This window comes from Phytophthora cinnamomi, assembly GCF_018691715.1.
Source record: "Phytophthora cinnamomi strain GKB4 chromosome Unknown Contig70, whole genome shotgun sequence".
Lineage (NCBI taxonomy): Eukaryota > Oomycota > Peronosporomycetes > Peronosporales > Peronosporaceae > Phytophthora > Phytophthora cinnamomi.
Window position 1 is genome coordinate 139,421 of NW_027151003.1, and position 14,056 is coordinate 153,476.

At 49.7% G+C, this 14,056-nt stretch overlaps 2 protein-coding genes across 2 annotated transcripts; both read right to left on the reverse strand.

Annotated features, from left to right (window-relative positions):
* Positions 1-7,527: 7,527 nt before the first annotated feature.
* Positions 7,528-9,060, reverse strand: IUM83_18617 (uncharacterized protein; the record flags this gene model as incomplete). Its single annotated transcript, XM_067943627.1, has 1 exon — positions 7,528-9,060. The coding sequence occupies one exon, from the start codon at positions 9,058-9,060 to the stop codon at positions 7,528-7,530; it is 1,533 nt and encodes a 510-aa protein (XP_067786192.1).
* Positions 9,061-12,463: 3,403 nt separating this feature from the next.
* IUM83_18618 (uncharacterized protein) lies at positions 12,464-12,921 on the reverse strand (the record flags this gene model as incomplete). The annotated part of the gene is made up of 2 exons (XM_067943628.1): positions 12,464-12,511; positions 12,589-12,921. The coding sequence occupies 2 exons, from the start codon at positions 12,919-12,921 to the stop codon at positions 12,464-12,466; spliced, it is 381 nt and encodes a 126-aa protein (XP_067786177.1).
* Between the last annotated feature and the right edge of the window lie 1,135 nt (positions 12,922-14,056).

The following is a 14,056-nucleotide window of genomic DNA, read 5'->3' on the forward strand; positions in this document are numbered from 1 at the left end:
CAGGCGCTGGCTATGAGTACCGTGATTTCACACTTTAACGGACAAGCCTAAATTAGGACTGCATGCAGGCCAACGCCCACAACTTCACCTTGGAGAAAGATCTCTAGCCTAATGGCACCGCTATCTGCTTCTCAGCTACTCGCAGAGGCTCTCCAGGCCGGTGAATATGTCGAGTCCTATTCGCCTATGCACGTCACAGGTGACTCGCGCGGTCTCCGCACTACGAGCGTTCTCAAAACCGACTCGAATGGCGAGTTTCTACTGAATATCACCACCGGAGAGAGACCCCCGTAACGGGGTTCGTAAAGCGCTGGGGTGATTTGACTGGAGCTCAGTATCCATCTGATTCAACAAAGTGGCGCAAGATTTGTACATTAACTTTGATAGCTGGGGATGCCCCCTCCCCTGCCGACACGCTCGAAGGTAGGGAGGCCTTTGTGGTATACATTCGTCACCTACGCGATCAAGTGTCGACCGCCTTTGCTGAAAACCTCGAGGTTCCGGCAGAAGGCACAGCGGACAATCCCATTATTATACGAAATGACTAACAATGTGACTGCCATCTTTCGATCGGCAGGAAGGAGGTGACTCACCTGAGAGCGAATAAAACTACATTCTGTGGTTCTTCATTTTGTTAATTTAGTTATTTGATGCACTGTTGTTAGTTAGCAAGGATGACTCAAATTGCGATGGAACTCTTCGAGCGCCCTAGCGGCACCACCTCACTGGCGTTCTCTTTGCCGGTCTGCGCGCCGCTTTGCTCTCCGGTCTGCTATTGTTTCTGGTTCAAGGACCCTAGCTGGGGGAGCTATTGGGGCAGTTTCCTGGTCGATCCACCAATGAGCGTGGAAGTGTTGAGATAACAGCCTTCTACCATTTTCCACAGCCGCCTGAATTTGATGTGAGCAGGGCATTCCGTAGGCGCGACTGTATACCTCTGTACACGGTCTCAATATTAGCTCTGTCGATACGCTTACTTCATCAGTTTGAATTAATGCATGCGATGATATCACTCTCACGACAGCGTCAAATAGTGGCCAGCGAGCCGATTCAATAATATTGTTTCTTCTCTTGCACGTGTAGCCCAGTATTTGTTGGCTACCAGTGCTGTAACCGTGTCTAGATTGTGAGAAGACCACCTCTGCTTGTTGCAATCCATTTATTCATTGTTGCATGATAATCTTCAGCTCTAGAAGTGGCCTGCAACTCGTTCGTTCAACACTGAACTAGCCGACGTTTCCATAAACTAAGCCAGGTGTCATCAATGTAGGCAGCCTCTATAGGCGAGAGCATACGACGATGAAATCAAGTACTTGCACAGTGACAATGCTCGAGAATACGAAAAACTGGGACATATCATCGAAAGTACAAAGCCCATGCGCAGTCCACGAACGTCTATACACCACAACAAAATGGAGTAGCAGAGAGGCGTATGTGCCCTCTTGTTGAGCGCACTAGAGAATGAATATGAATTTAGACGAGTCGCTATCTGATTTAGCTTGCTACTCGTTTCAGTCGTGAGGGCATCGGCAGTGTATTTGAGGATGGCAGGTAATGGTGGTATCACCTGTGGTGTTGGTAGAATAGGTGCTCGTTCGGTTGTAGTGCTGAGCACATTTGGTGATGTATTTGTGTTGAGAAATTCCAATTGAGGATATTCATGCTCACTGAAAGTGACATCCCTGCCGTATATGATGCAGTTTTCCCGAGAGTCAAGTAGCCTATATCCCTTTTTTTTGGATGACAGTCCCAGGTACATGCATTGGCGAGCTCTAGCTTCGAGCTTATTACGGTAGCGTTCCGCAATGCGTACATATGCCTTGCATCTAAACACGTTGATGTAGTGTGCGGAGGGTTTTCGCTCTAGCCACTTTTCGTGTGGGGTGTTTTTTTCCGTCACAGAACTAGGTGTGATATTGAGTACGTCGATACCGTGCTTAGGACATTCTCCCCATAAAGCTTGCGGCAGATCACTGTCAATAAGGAAAACTGTAATAAGGTGCCACAAAACTTTCGATGCGCATCTGAATCCCTCCACGTGGCTTTGTTTGTCGTCGATTGATCGTCATCGCGCACCTGCCTGAATGTGTGTCGCCGTTCATGAGTATCAACGTTCTTAATGACATTCCACAAACACAGGGGTGCGGTATTGCTGGAAAAAGATCCTCTAGTATCACTGAAAAACACTTAAGGTGGCGAGACGTTGTACGTTATCATGAGTGACTGTCTGGCTGCTGTTCCGTCCGGACGAAAGCCTGAGCCACGTGAATAGTGCTGTCGGTTCCCGTGACACCGACAATATTCAACAGCGGCAGACCAAAGCGGTTCGTACGGTAGGTGTAGTCCAGTAGTAGGATGTCGTAGTTGGCTCTGTAGATTGCAACGGCAGGTTCAAACGCGAAAAATAAATGTGTAAGGCGCGATTGATCTTCGCTCTCGAACTGCACAAAATAATCTCCATTTCATAACTCTTGAAGAAGATACTCCATTCGCGTCAGACTACCATGCGTACATTCACTGCACGACGTCGTTCATTGTAGATGTTCCTAGATAACACAAATCAACGCGTGCCATCCAAGTTCAATCGTGACAGTGTTTGGGCTGCGGTTACACCAACTTCTGCATCAGTCGCTATGCCCGCTTGCATTGCGGTGGTACATACAGCCCTGGAATGTACCGGGTGAACAGGAGGATGACTCGAGGGCGGATGATTGTGAACGGTAGCTCTATGGCGGCGCTCAAACACCCACCGCTTAGTTGCTGCGCCAACCTCCCCACTTCGTATGCGATTTAGCTCCATGCCACACCCACATCGCCTAGATGATACATTCATACGACGCCGGATAGACCTCGAAAGGTAGGGACAGCGTGCTCCATGACGATCGCAGCCTAAGACTACTCGGCGGCGTTGCCCTCGCCGATCATTTGGTAAAGACTTAACCACCAATGCGTAGCCATGTTCGAGAGTAAACTCGTTAGCTGCACGCTTTGCTGTATCGATATCCATGAATGCAGTTTCACGATGGCAAGGTAGTCTCCACCCTTGTGCCATGGTAGCGGCAGCAAACTACTATAACCAGGGAGCGAACTCGTAGGTACTGACGGCCTTATATATACTGGCGGACTTCGAGTAGCAGATTGCCATCAAGAAGCTGTCGCTCGTCAAGTAGCAGGCGGCCTTCGAGTTGGCAGCAGGGACCTGATGTGCGGGGGCGGCGCGAGACGCAGACAGCGATTTGTTGTTGGGGCTGAAGGTGGCTGGCTACTGGACAAGGGGGCGCTGAATTGATCAATTGGAGGAACTCACTTTGGGTGTGCTACATAAGTTTAGGGCCCCACCTTTTTGCGCCCTTACTGGCTCTCCTGTAAATACAGACGTGGCTCCTGCGAATACCACCTCCCCCGCTCTGTCAGCGCCGCCCCTGATCCCCACTATTCTGTATCCGATAACGGCTGAGGTGGTCGACATGCCGAGTGTGTACGAACAGCAGAAGCAGCATGTTATAGCCGTGCAAGGTGGAAGGAATGCACCGTGAGCTGAACAAAGTGCCATGAAACGTCAAGAACAGACTCGAGCTCGTAGACCAAAGAAACAGGTCGTGCAGATGCTCAATTTAAGACTTGGGTTGGCTGCCCAAGTCACTGCCCGCCCAAACAAGTTTGCGTTACACTGGCGAGGTTCGCGTCGTACCGTCAATGCTCCCGACGGTTATAGTTTTGAAGTTCAGAACATCAGTCCACCGTTCGAGGTCACGCGTCCCGTCTACGGTTTTATCTCGAACTTGACCGAAGATCTGATCGAGCAAGCCCTGCATGAACATGGGGGTTTGTCGTGTCTAAGATTCTCCGCTGTCGTATTGGGGCAGACACTCATGTCTGGAAAATCGAAACTGAATGGGCCCCGCCGGATCACCTCGGAGCATCATGGGAATTCACCTCCAAAATTGTATGAATACGTGTCTGACCTGACCAATATGTTCGTACAACAATAGAGCGCTGACTTGGAAGCACACGCTATGTGGGCGGCGCTTGTTAGCGAGCCAGAACCGCAACGGGCGAGAAGGGCGAGAAGGGCAAAACGAAGAGGGGATAATGATCTGGTCGCAGTCGCCACCGCAGGCGCCACTCTGCCGATGTCGAAGGACTGCTGAATTTCATCCATACGTTCTCAATAGTTGTGACAAGGGAGCGCAATCTTGTGGCTGGAAGTGTCGAAGTGCGGCAAGGAGTAAGATCTGGGTGGCAAGAACGGGGTTGCGGATTTGGGTTGCAGAGGAGCGAAGGAATACAGAAGAACGCAGCTCGGTGCTGAGGGCGATAGGTACAAGGGACGTAGCAAGAAGAACCCCCTGGGGCTGCAGAAAGCAACATTGTCGAGCAATCCCTCTCTAAAATACACACATGTTCAGTATGGTCCCCCCCCCCCCCGCTGGTAATAATCGGTCCAGCTGGAATGGCGATCGAGAACACTTGGGTCCAGGTACCCCGAAATGAATACGCAATATTTTTTCTGTTGCGAGAGCCCTAATCTGGGTGCCATATTCAATACTGAGTTTTACGTCCGTTTGGCGTTCATGCAGCGACAATAGAATCACCAGTAAATACATCAAATCGCCAACATATACACGTATTACAGCTGCGTGTATATAACAACTCTTATATCGGTTTGTTACCCGAAGCATCCACGCCAGAACCTGACGTTTTAACGTCGGACTTAAGAGTCCGTGGGCTTCGTACACGACCGCAATAAGTTTCAGAAGGGCCCACCACCATGTTTTGCTTGAGGAAAGGGAGATCGGATCCCCCGGAACCGCTGGAAGAGCAATAATAATAATAATAATAATAATAATCGAGCTAACGAAGCAACAATTTGGTGTGACGACCAAGTATTTTATTAAAAATAATATATTCCAACCGAATGCAACAGCAACACGCCCTGTCTACGAGTGTTCCGCAGACCCCCTCCCCTCCCCGTACTCACGAGAAAGTTGAACACGAACGCGATGTCCAAATTCGGACAATTGCAACGGGGTTACTACGCCCACGAGAGGACCGCACCTAGAAGGCGCTGGTCGACCTGTTCCAGGTGCTGAACGAGCACCTCCTACCCGTGGAGGAGATGGCCACATCGTCGTTTGCTGGCCGCATGGTGCTCGACGTGTTCGCCAACACACGGACAAACCTTCACGAAGGCTGTGGCACGGCTACCCACTAGTTCATCATTACCGAGATGGTTGAGATGGTTAGGGTTTTTGAGTCTATTACCGATTTGAGCTAGGTCTGGAACGTAACTCAAATAGTCCCAATTGTGATTTGTATACACAAGAATAAGTAGATTCGGATCTTGGTCCGTAAAAATAGCTCTTCTCTAAGTAGGGAAGATAGCTGCACATTATTTCGATTAATCTATGTTTTAGATAGAAGACACAATACTTGAGCCGGACCAAAGGGGTCTATTTCTGAAATGCCTACTCCTAGCATGGGAGGTGCACATAATCCATTGAAACAGTTAATCTAATCGTGGGACAAGATTGCGAAGGCATCAAGCATTCCCTGCCCCATTGCGGTAGCGATCTCTTCACTTGGCTAAATAGCGTCTGTATTCGGCGTCGAATAGCCTGCTTGAAGTGGAACAGGTATTCCACAATGGTAGCGTCTGGAAATTCGTCCCGAACAACGTTGATCACTGCTCGCTAGTAGTCACATGTGATGGTTCCCGGCTGCACCTTCATCCCAGTTTGGTTTTTGCACTCGAAAGCTTTGAGACACAGGGAACGTAGCAATGAGATCCGAGGTACTACACCATGACAATCACGCACTGGTAGAAAGAGGACGGGACACAGTGGAAGGTTTTGTCTACGAACAATGGCACATTGTCGTGCGTGAGAAGTCGTGTTAAAGCCCGGTAAACTCGGTCCCATCTCTAGCCACAGACACCTGGTGGTGGGGGGGGGGGCTTCAACCTGGCCATATATGGACCCTAAAAAGTATCGACTTCTGGTGCGGTAGACTCGACCGATCAATTGTTCTCGAGCCAACCCGCAGGTGATCGAACCCGGGTGAACTGCTCGTGGATCAAGCGCCAGATCTATGACGAAGGAAGTGCCACTTCTACCAACGCCAATGCATTGGTTTCCTCGGTCATTTGCCTTGTCAGGTCTTCTGGGACAACCGCGGTGACCACGTCCTGAGATGGCACTGTGGCGGTGGAGTTGTCGGACGAGTCGCACGAAACATCAATCACCTCGCTGTCCCTTGGGGGCTGACGTGTCGAGGCACAAATGTGCGGGAACCGAACCTCTCAGAAGCGTCTATTTGCCATCACGCTGAACAGGGTTGTTTTTGGCGTTTATTTTTAATTAATGAATAAACCACCACCCACCCACCAATTTCAACAGCAGATTTATTGGGTTATATTGTTATGTTCGTTTAGGCTAAGTTCAAACCCGCAACAACGCGGCGCTGACGGCTCTGTGCACGTACTCTTTGACTTGTGCGTGCGGGGCGTTGTTCTTGTCGTGGGCGTCCTCGAGTGGACACGTACTCGTGCGCCATGTCTTGCACGCTCCGCTGATATTGCACCACGGCTAAACTCGGGAGCTCTTGCATGGACTCCCAAGTTAAATCGGCGACATTGTCGTATCCTTGCCAATGCACGAGGTACCAAGTGGTACGGTTGTACACTCGCTTGGCCAGCAGGGCCTCGATCACATACTGCGCTGTGTAAACCGCGGCGGGCGCTCCGTCATCATCGTCATCCTCCTCGTCGGAGACGGGAGCGATTACGGGGGCTCGGGCACGGTGTTTCCTCGCTGGATCGATGCCGGAGAAGCGCCCAGCATCGTCCCGAGCAAAGCTGTTGGCGTGGTGTCTGCGGTGCCATTATGGCAATGCACGAAGCGATTCGCTTCAAGTGAAACATCTCATTGAAGTTCTATAAATGTATCCATCCTGCCAAATGTAAATTTTAAAAAAATCTTATTCGAGAACAAATGTTTTTTAGCAGCCATATATTTATCCTGGCACATGTGGCAATTACCGTGGACATCAACCTTGACCTGCGCTGTCCAAGGCGCAACAAAGAAAGCATACCACAGCTTCTAGCCGATAGAAAAAATAATTAAGCCGATAGATATCATGCCAATTCCTTACTAGTTTACCTTTACGGACCAAAATGTCGTGTTTTATTGTGGATAAAAAGTTATGTTCCAACAAAAAACTATCTAACTCAGAGCAAACTACCAGCTCCCTAATAGTACTCGTAGTCGCTGCTTTCGTTCGTGTTCTTTTCGGTGTCGCTCTCGTCTGCAAGATCTTCAACCATGTCGTAAAACTCGAAATCTTCGTCGTCAAGATTTTTCATGTTGAGGAACAGAAACACCAACCTCTTGACAGTTGCCTCTGCGAGTCAGTTCCGAGATTGCGAGTGCACGAACTTGTAAGCAGAGACGTTGCGCTCGGCGGCAGCGCTTGAGCAGGTAGCGGTAAATACCGCCAGCGCGACATCTTGAAGCAGCGGATATTGGCTCAGTCCTCGTGCACTGTGATCTTCTTGTCTTTCAACAGCTTCAACTCGCGCGATCGGTGCTTCAAGCTGGCATGATACTTGACCAGCTCAATCGATGTGGCTTCTTCCTTGTCGGGGCCGTGCCAACTGGAGATGAAGTCCTGTACGCGTTGCATTGTGTCAGCGTCCATGTCAACGCCAGCATAGCGCGGATCCAAAAGATACGCCACACCGTGTGCATCTCGGTAGACAAATTTGAAGCGATCTTGGATGACGCGCACGATGCTGCTGTACACGGTAATGGGCATCTGGATGTCTTCAAAGAGCTTGGGCAGCTGGAGAAACATGTCGTAGACATCCGACACCGGTGTGGTATTCCGCTCGAATGCCTTCTGGAACTTTGACAGGACGCTCACGATCTTGACGGCCTTCTCCAGATTTTTGACGAAGTCACGAGCGGTGATGGTCGAGTAGGCGAAGCGACGCTTGGCCTTCAGGTCTTTCGTTTTAGCCTTGAGAAAATCCCGTGAGCTGACAAACGTGAATAGTATTTCCTCCGAGTCCAACATAGAGGAAAAACACTTCTCTATAGTCCCCCAACGGGTGTCAGCAGGCAGCACCAAAGCCGATTTCCCTTCAGCCTTTTGAAGGCGGCGTAGCTCGTACCAAAGCTGCTGGCGCTTCTTCAGCAACCGAACGACCGTCCTACAGTCAGACTCCAGCTTGTTCAGCCACTTCAGCTTGGTTACAAGATCCTTTACAGCCAGATGGATAACGTGAGACGCGCATCCATGAAAGAACGTTCTAGGGTACTTGGGCTGAAGGCTCTTCCATACCAGCTTGTTCGTAGGGGTGTTGTCCGTCACTACAGCGCTGACAGTCAACCACGAGTAGTCGTGGATCACTCTCTCGATATCTGAGGCTAAGAAAGCAGCATCATGCGAAACAGCACCGGTGTAAACGGACTCCAGGAAGAACGTTTTCTCGCCACAAATGGCAACGTAGTTCAGGACTGCTTTCCCGGTCATGTCAGTCCACGCGTCCGTCGTAAGAGTGCAAGGCTGTCCACTGAGCTCATGTGCCATCCGCAGTCGGTAGTCCTCGTAGCACGAGTTCAACAACGATGTCGCTAACTGCTGTCGTGTAGGAACGAACGATCCAGGTTGAAGCAGTGATAGCGCAGCTGCCAGCGTCGGATGCGATATCTTGTTGAAGGCCATGCCGGTCGAGTAAAACCAAAGCGCAAAGCCCTTTTGAAACGTGTCGATAGCTTCGGCGCTGAGGGCAGGGCTGAAACAGGATGGTATCAGCTGGTTTCTCGGGTGCTTGATGCACTTCTTTTCCATGTGGTAACGCACTCGCTCCACATGGGTTTTCCCCATGTGGTGGATGATCTTTTCGCATCTTTTACAAGAAACGATCCCCTCATCCACGATGACGTTGTCCCATACAGGATCCGTGCGCAGCCCAACCTTGCGTTTTCCAGAAGCGCTACCCAAAACCATTTGGGTACTGGTGGTTGGCTGAGCCGTGGCAGGAGTGGTGGCGTCCATGACGACTTGAGGAGGGAGAAAGGAGGAAGGTGAAGTGCTTGGCTTGCTTGGCTCAGAGTAAACTGGAGAGTGAGAAAGCTGGCATCTGTGGAGCGGAATGTGGTGTTGGACAAGTTGGTGGACGGGAAATGACGGGTTCATTATTTTTTATTAGCATGTTTTACTTACTTTGTAAAAGTCACTTTAAACCCAAACCCACAAACCCACCCACCCGTTGGATATCAATGGCCCACCCGCCTGTCAAATTTTACCGAGGTTTTTTTCAACCCTGATGCTGAACTTGGCTGGGCACCCAGGCAGAGCTAGGAAATAAAATACAAAATTGCATTGTTTTTCAAGAAGAAATAATAAGTAATTGCAATTCATGTCACAGCAATAATACATATCTCCGTTATTGTATGAAGCCCTTAGGGTCGGAACGGTGTAGTGGTTTGGAAATGTCCCGACCGCATCACTATGCTTGGGTTCGAGTATCACACCTATCGAGAAGCTGGTGGTTGTCACTTGGACGTATGTTCCTGGCTAGGGGTCAAACTCCAAACAAAAAAGAGCGGGCAACGGCACAAGACAGTCCACCAGCGGATATGGGTTTGCACGATATAGCACATAGCCTCCTATATTCATCAATCACATGTTTATGCGAGATAACAAGTATCTTGTTTTGGAGCTTAGCTGTTAAAGATGTAGATCTACTCGGTGACGAGCGCGTCAGAGGGTCGTCCACCTCGCTCCTAGCATGGTTCTGAGCGATGATCCACTCCATCCACTGGAAGATCTCCATCGTTCGCTGGTCCGCGTAGCCATGCGCTTCTAGGGATTCGCCGTAAACACGCTGGTTCTCGTCGTACGTCTCCCTGTAGCCCGTGTGGTCTGTCGCAAGGTGGCTGAGGAGGTTGGAGTAGCCCGTTCCAGATGCCTGCCTTCGAATCTTGCTGCACTGCTTGCTGGAATACTGACCGCCGCAGGAGTCCATGAAGAAAAAAACTTGTGATCACGCGGGAGCTGGACATGTGGTTCTTGTCAGAAATGAGAATGAGCTATCTGAGATTGCAGCGCAAGACGGTTTGCAGCGCTTACACAAGTCAGTCGTTCGAGGTGGGCCATGCCTACCACCTCATTACTTTTTACTGGTGGTAAAAACTCAATATATTGTTACGGGGCCAATTTTACGGGAACCTGGCATTTCCTATAATCCGCTATTCCGTCAATTCAATTCCACAATTATTATATAATATTTTTTTCGAGCTCTGCACCCAGAGCATTTACGTCCAGGACGATAGTAGCTGCATCTGCAGGTTGTCGTGACATCGGAGCTGTAGCACTTGATCGGAATCATCTTTCAGTGAATCGGCGTCCGATGAAGGGTGGGATCGTCAAGTTCACTCACTTGAGCGGGCAATGTCGAATTTGAAAGTGGGAGATTTACCACACAGCGCGAATTAGGTGGGCCTCCAGCTTCACTAAGGCTAGATTCAGCTCATAGCTAAACAGCCGCGTGTGCGACACTAACCAGCTGTATCTAGGAATTATGGCCAATATGCCGTTAATTATACGCGAGCTGCGGTGTTTTTATCAATCAGAAGTACAATAGTCAGCAGCTGATCCTCAATTCTAGGTGTTGCTAACTATCAGGAACATGGGTTGTGGAAATAGTCCGCCAAAAAAGTGAAGATAGTTCTGATCAAATAATATTAGGTCGTACCAATGTGATAGTGTTACTGACATTAGGGGGTTTCAAAATAGGATTTGCCAACATATTGGCCTGAAGACATGAACATTTTCAACCCGTCTGATTGGCTGTTGTAAACGCTACCTCGAACCCCTTTTCCGAGGTCGGCCAGTTGACGGGAAAATATAAGCGCCAACGCGTCCGTGTAGTCGCGCCAACAGCACCAAGTCCGCGCTGAGCAACTCGCAGATCGAGTCCGCTATATACTTCTTCAAGGCGCTGAGGGCAAGTCGATCACCAGCACCGACGGCGAATCGAGTACCAACACCGACATCAACCCCAGCGCCAGTGCCGAGGCTAGAGTCATGAACAGCGGGCGACCGGAGATTTTGCGCTACACCAACGCGGCATTGCTAAAATGCCCCAAATGTCACAACAGTAACGCGAGTTGTGCAGTTTGAGATGCGGGAATCGTGCGGCAAATCTTGGTGAAAATGTTGTTTTTTCTTTGATCTGTTCGATGATGATGAAGAAGTGTCGTCGTTAGACGTCTCAGCCTGCAGTAATAACATGTTGGTGGAGTGTATTGAAACCTGCTGGATGATCAACAAGTGCCGTTACGTGAACAAGTGGCAGCCAATTCCTCGCCGTCCTTATCCTAGCTCATGGCTTCGTTTGCTGGTCTTGTGCCCCGTCGCATTAGTATCACACCATTGAAAAAATCGCGGAATCAGGGCAAACCAGTACGCACAATGAATTCAGAGGGGGGTTACCCCTCGAGAACCCTTCCTCCGCCCCCCCCCCCCCCCCCCCCCCCCCCCGATCAAACGAACACCTACACAACCACCATCGCTAACCTCAATCCATATATATATATATATATATATATATGTATATTATTGTAGTCAGCATATTATAATTGAACCAAAAATGATATTATCTCTGGCTACTGTAAAAAAACAGATTCTCTCACTGTACCACCACACTACATGTTGGCTACGCAACGTTTCTTCCTGTTGTTGTCGACAGCTTGAGCAACAGCGTTGCCATCCCAAAACTTGCGATTAAAGTGAAGGAAAAGAATTGTCTCCTGTATCATTGGGTTCAGGCCGGGAATACATTATACCAGCTTGAGAGAAGAGGCGCTCGACATCGTTAGATGTTGGCGGGACCCACCGTAGGTCAATTTTCGTTGGAGTCGCTTCCTTCTCCTGTAACGACGCGCCACTGAATAAGTGTTTCTTTCTGACTTCTACTACAGAAGTTTGGTTCTGTCGCTCCCTTGTGCCGCCTGACTGCAATATGCTGACCGCTGTGCGCTCAGCACGCGTAAATGTGCCCGGTTTTCCATCCAAGACCTTCGCAATCCCATTCTCGAAGTGGGGGTACTTCACTAGGGTAGCAGTAGCAGCTAGGCACATTTGCGTAGCAGGGTAGTGCATTACGACATGATCAAACAGCTTACGCACATCCAGCAATGACACACTTGCTGACTGAAGCTTCTTGAGCACACTCTCCAAGTTGTTCAAATCATCGTACAGAGTTTTCAGCAAAACGCTCTCGCGTTACGTGGGAATATAGTCAGCCAGGTCGTCGGTCGTCATCAACGCGGTCCAGCTTGCAATAGCGATCCATCACTGCGAATATACTGCTCCATCGCATTGCATTGGTAAACACGGGCATGAGAGCATCAGCCTCGCGAAGGTGGTGCGTGTTGAGCTTAGTCATCAGTCACTACACCTTCTCGAGGAGACACTTGTCATCTTCAATCAGAGGTTCATCCTATGGCTAGCACACCCGATCAATGGAACGTGCGTTTTTCGTGCGATGACAATATTCACAAATGCATGGTCACATACGTGGAAGCACACTTGAGAGGCGGTATCATTTCCGTACGTGTCGAGCACGTAATCGAAGCGTTCGATGATGGCGTCAGAACTCATGTCAGACTCATCCGACAACGTAGAGAACGACAGCAGGTACTTGTCCGTAAATGTCATTGCGACGATCGCGACGAAGTGGGTACCATCCTCGGTCCACGCGTCCACTGCGAAGCCGAGCTTCTGACAGACCAAACATTTCTTGACGTAGTCTTGCACGACATCCTTCAGCGCGAACATGTGTTTCTGGATAGTTTTAAAGCTCGAGCGTTTCCGATTCGTATAGTTGCGAGTCTTGAGCTTCTCACACATGCTTAGTTCTCGATTGTCCATGATGATCCCAGTCCAACCAGTGGTAGAGGTTACGAGAGAACTCGTCGCCGTTGACGAACGCGTCGAGGTTTCCGTCACGTCTCGAACGAATTTGAACTCGCCCTCGAACGAGCTCGCGTGGCAGCGGTGGCAATGCTCTACCAGGTTCATGTACCCCGTCTCACGAGTTTGCTTTCTGCGCAGGAAGCAAAGTCGACACTGGTACTAGTCGCCTTCCTCAGGGACGAAGAGGGCTACTGCGAGAGATCTTGGAGAGATGGAGGACATTGGAGGCAGGGAACGTGACGCTGGTGTTGTTGCTCTCAAAGCAGATTGAGGTGTGTTAAGGGATGCCAAGGAGTGTGTGGCCAGTGTGAATGGATGGCCCACACTAGTGGTCTACTAGCCATCAGTTCTATAGATTTTGGCGACAACCCTCTTATTATTTACTGCACGAAATTGATGATAGGAGTCCAATTTGTTATTACAGTAACTTACTGGGCGCCATGAACGCTAGCGCTCGAGCTGCAGTTGCGCGCGCGCTTCCGGTGAAAAAAAGAGAAGGGAACGTGTTGAAATGGCCAGTCAGATACCAGGCAGGTCAATAGGCTCTTATGTCGTTTGGACTCGATTTTTGGGCGTCAAGTTGACGCCCAAATCGACGCAGTCAAGAAGTCCTGACATGACGGCAAAACGATAAAACGATCTGATTGGTTGAAAATCAGTTTATGTTTTATGTCTACATGTATACCTACATGGTAGGCTGATCTGACAGGAATCAGCCTGACACCACTCTATGCCGCCAACTAGCTAAACTGAGACTAGCGCGGGTGTAATTTGGCAACGCGAACACGTAAATTATCATCAATCAGTCTCTTTGGTGGGAAGCTATCGGAAACTTACGGCGATAAATTCGGATACCTGCTCCAGTTCGATGTGGGGCGGCACCGACCTGAACAAGGTGTTCGCCATCGCTCGTTCACACAAGGCGCTGGAGGCAAATAACAAGGTGCTGCTGCCTAGATGGAGCGCGTCACGGCAATGGATCCCCACAAGTCGATGAAGACTGCGGCGTTGCCGATCCTCAAGCTCTCTACAATCATGGTGAACCAGTACTCACTGGTGGCTCTTGAGG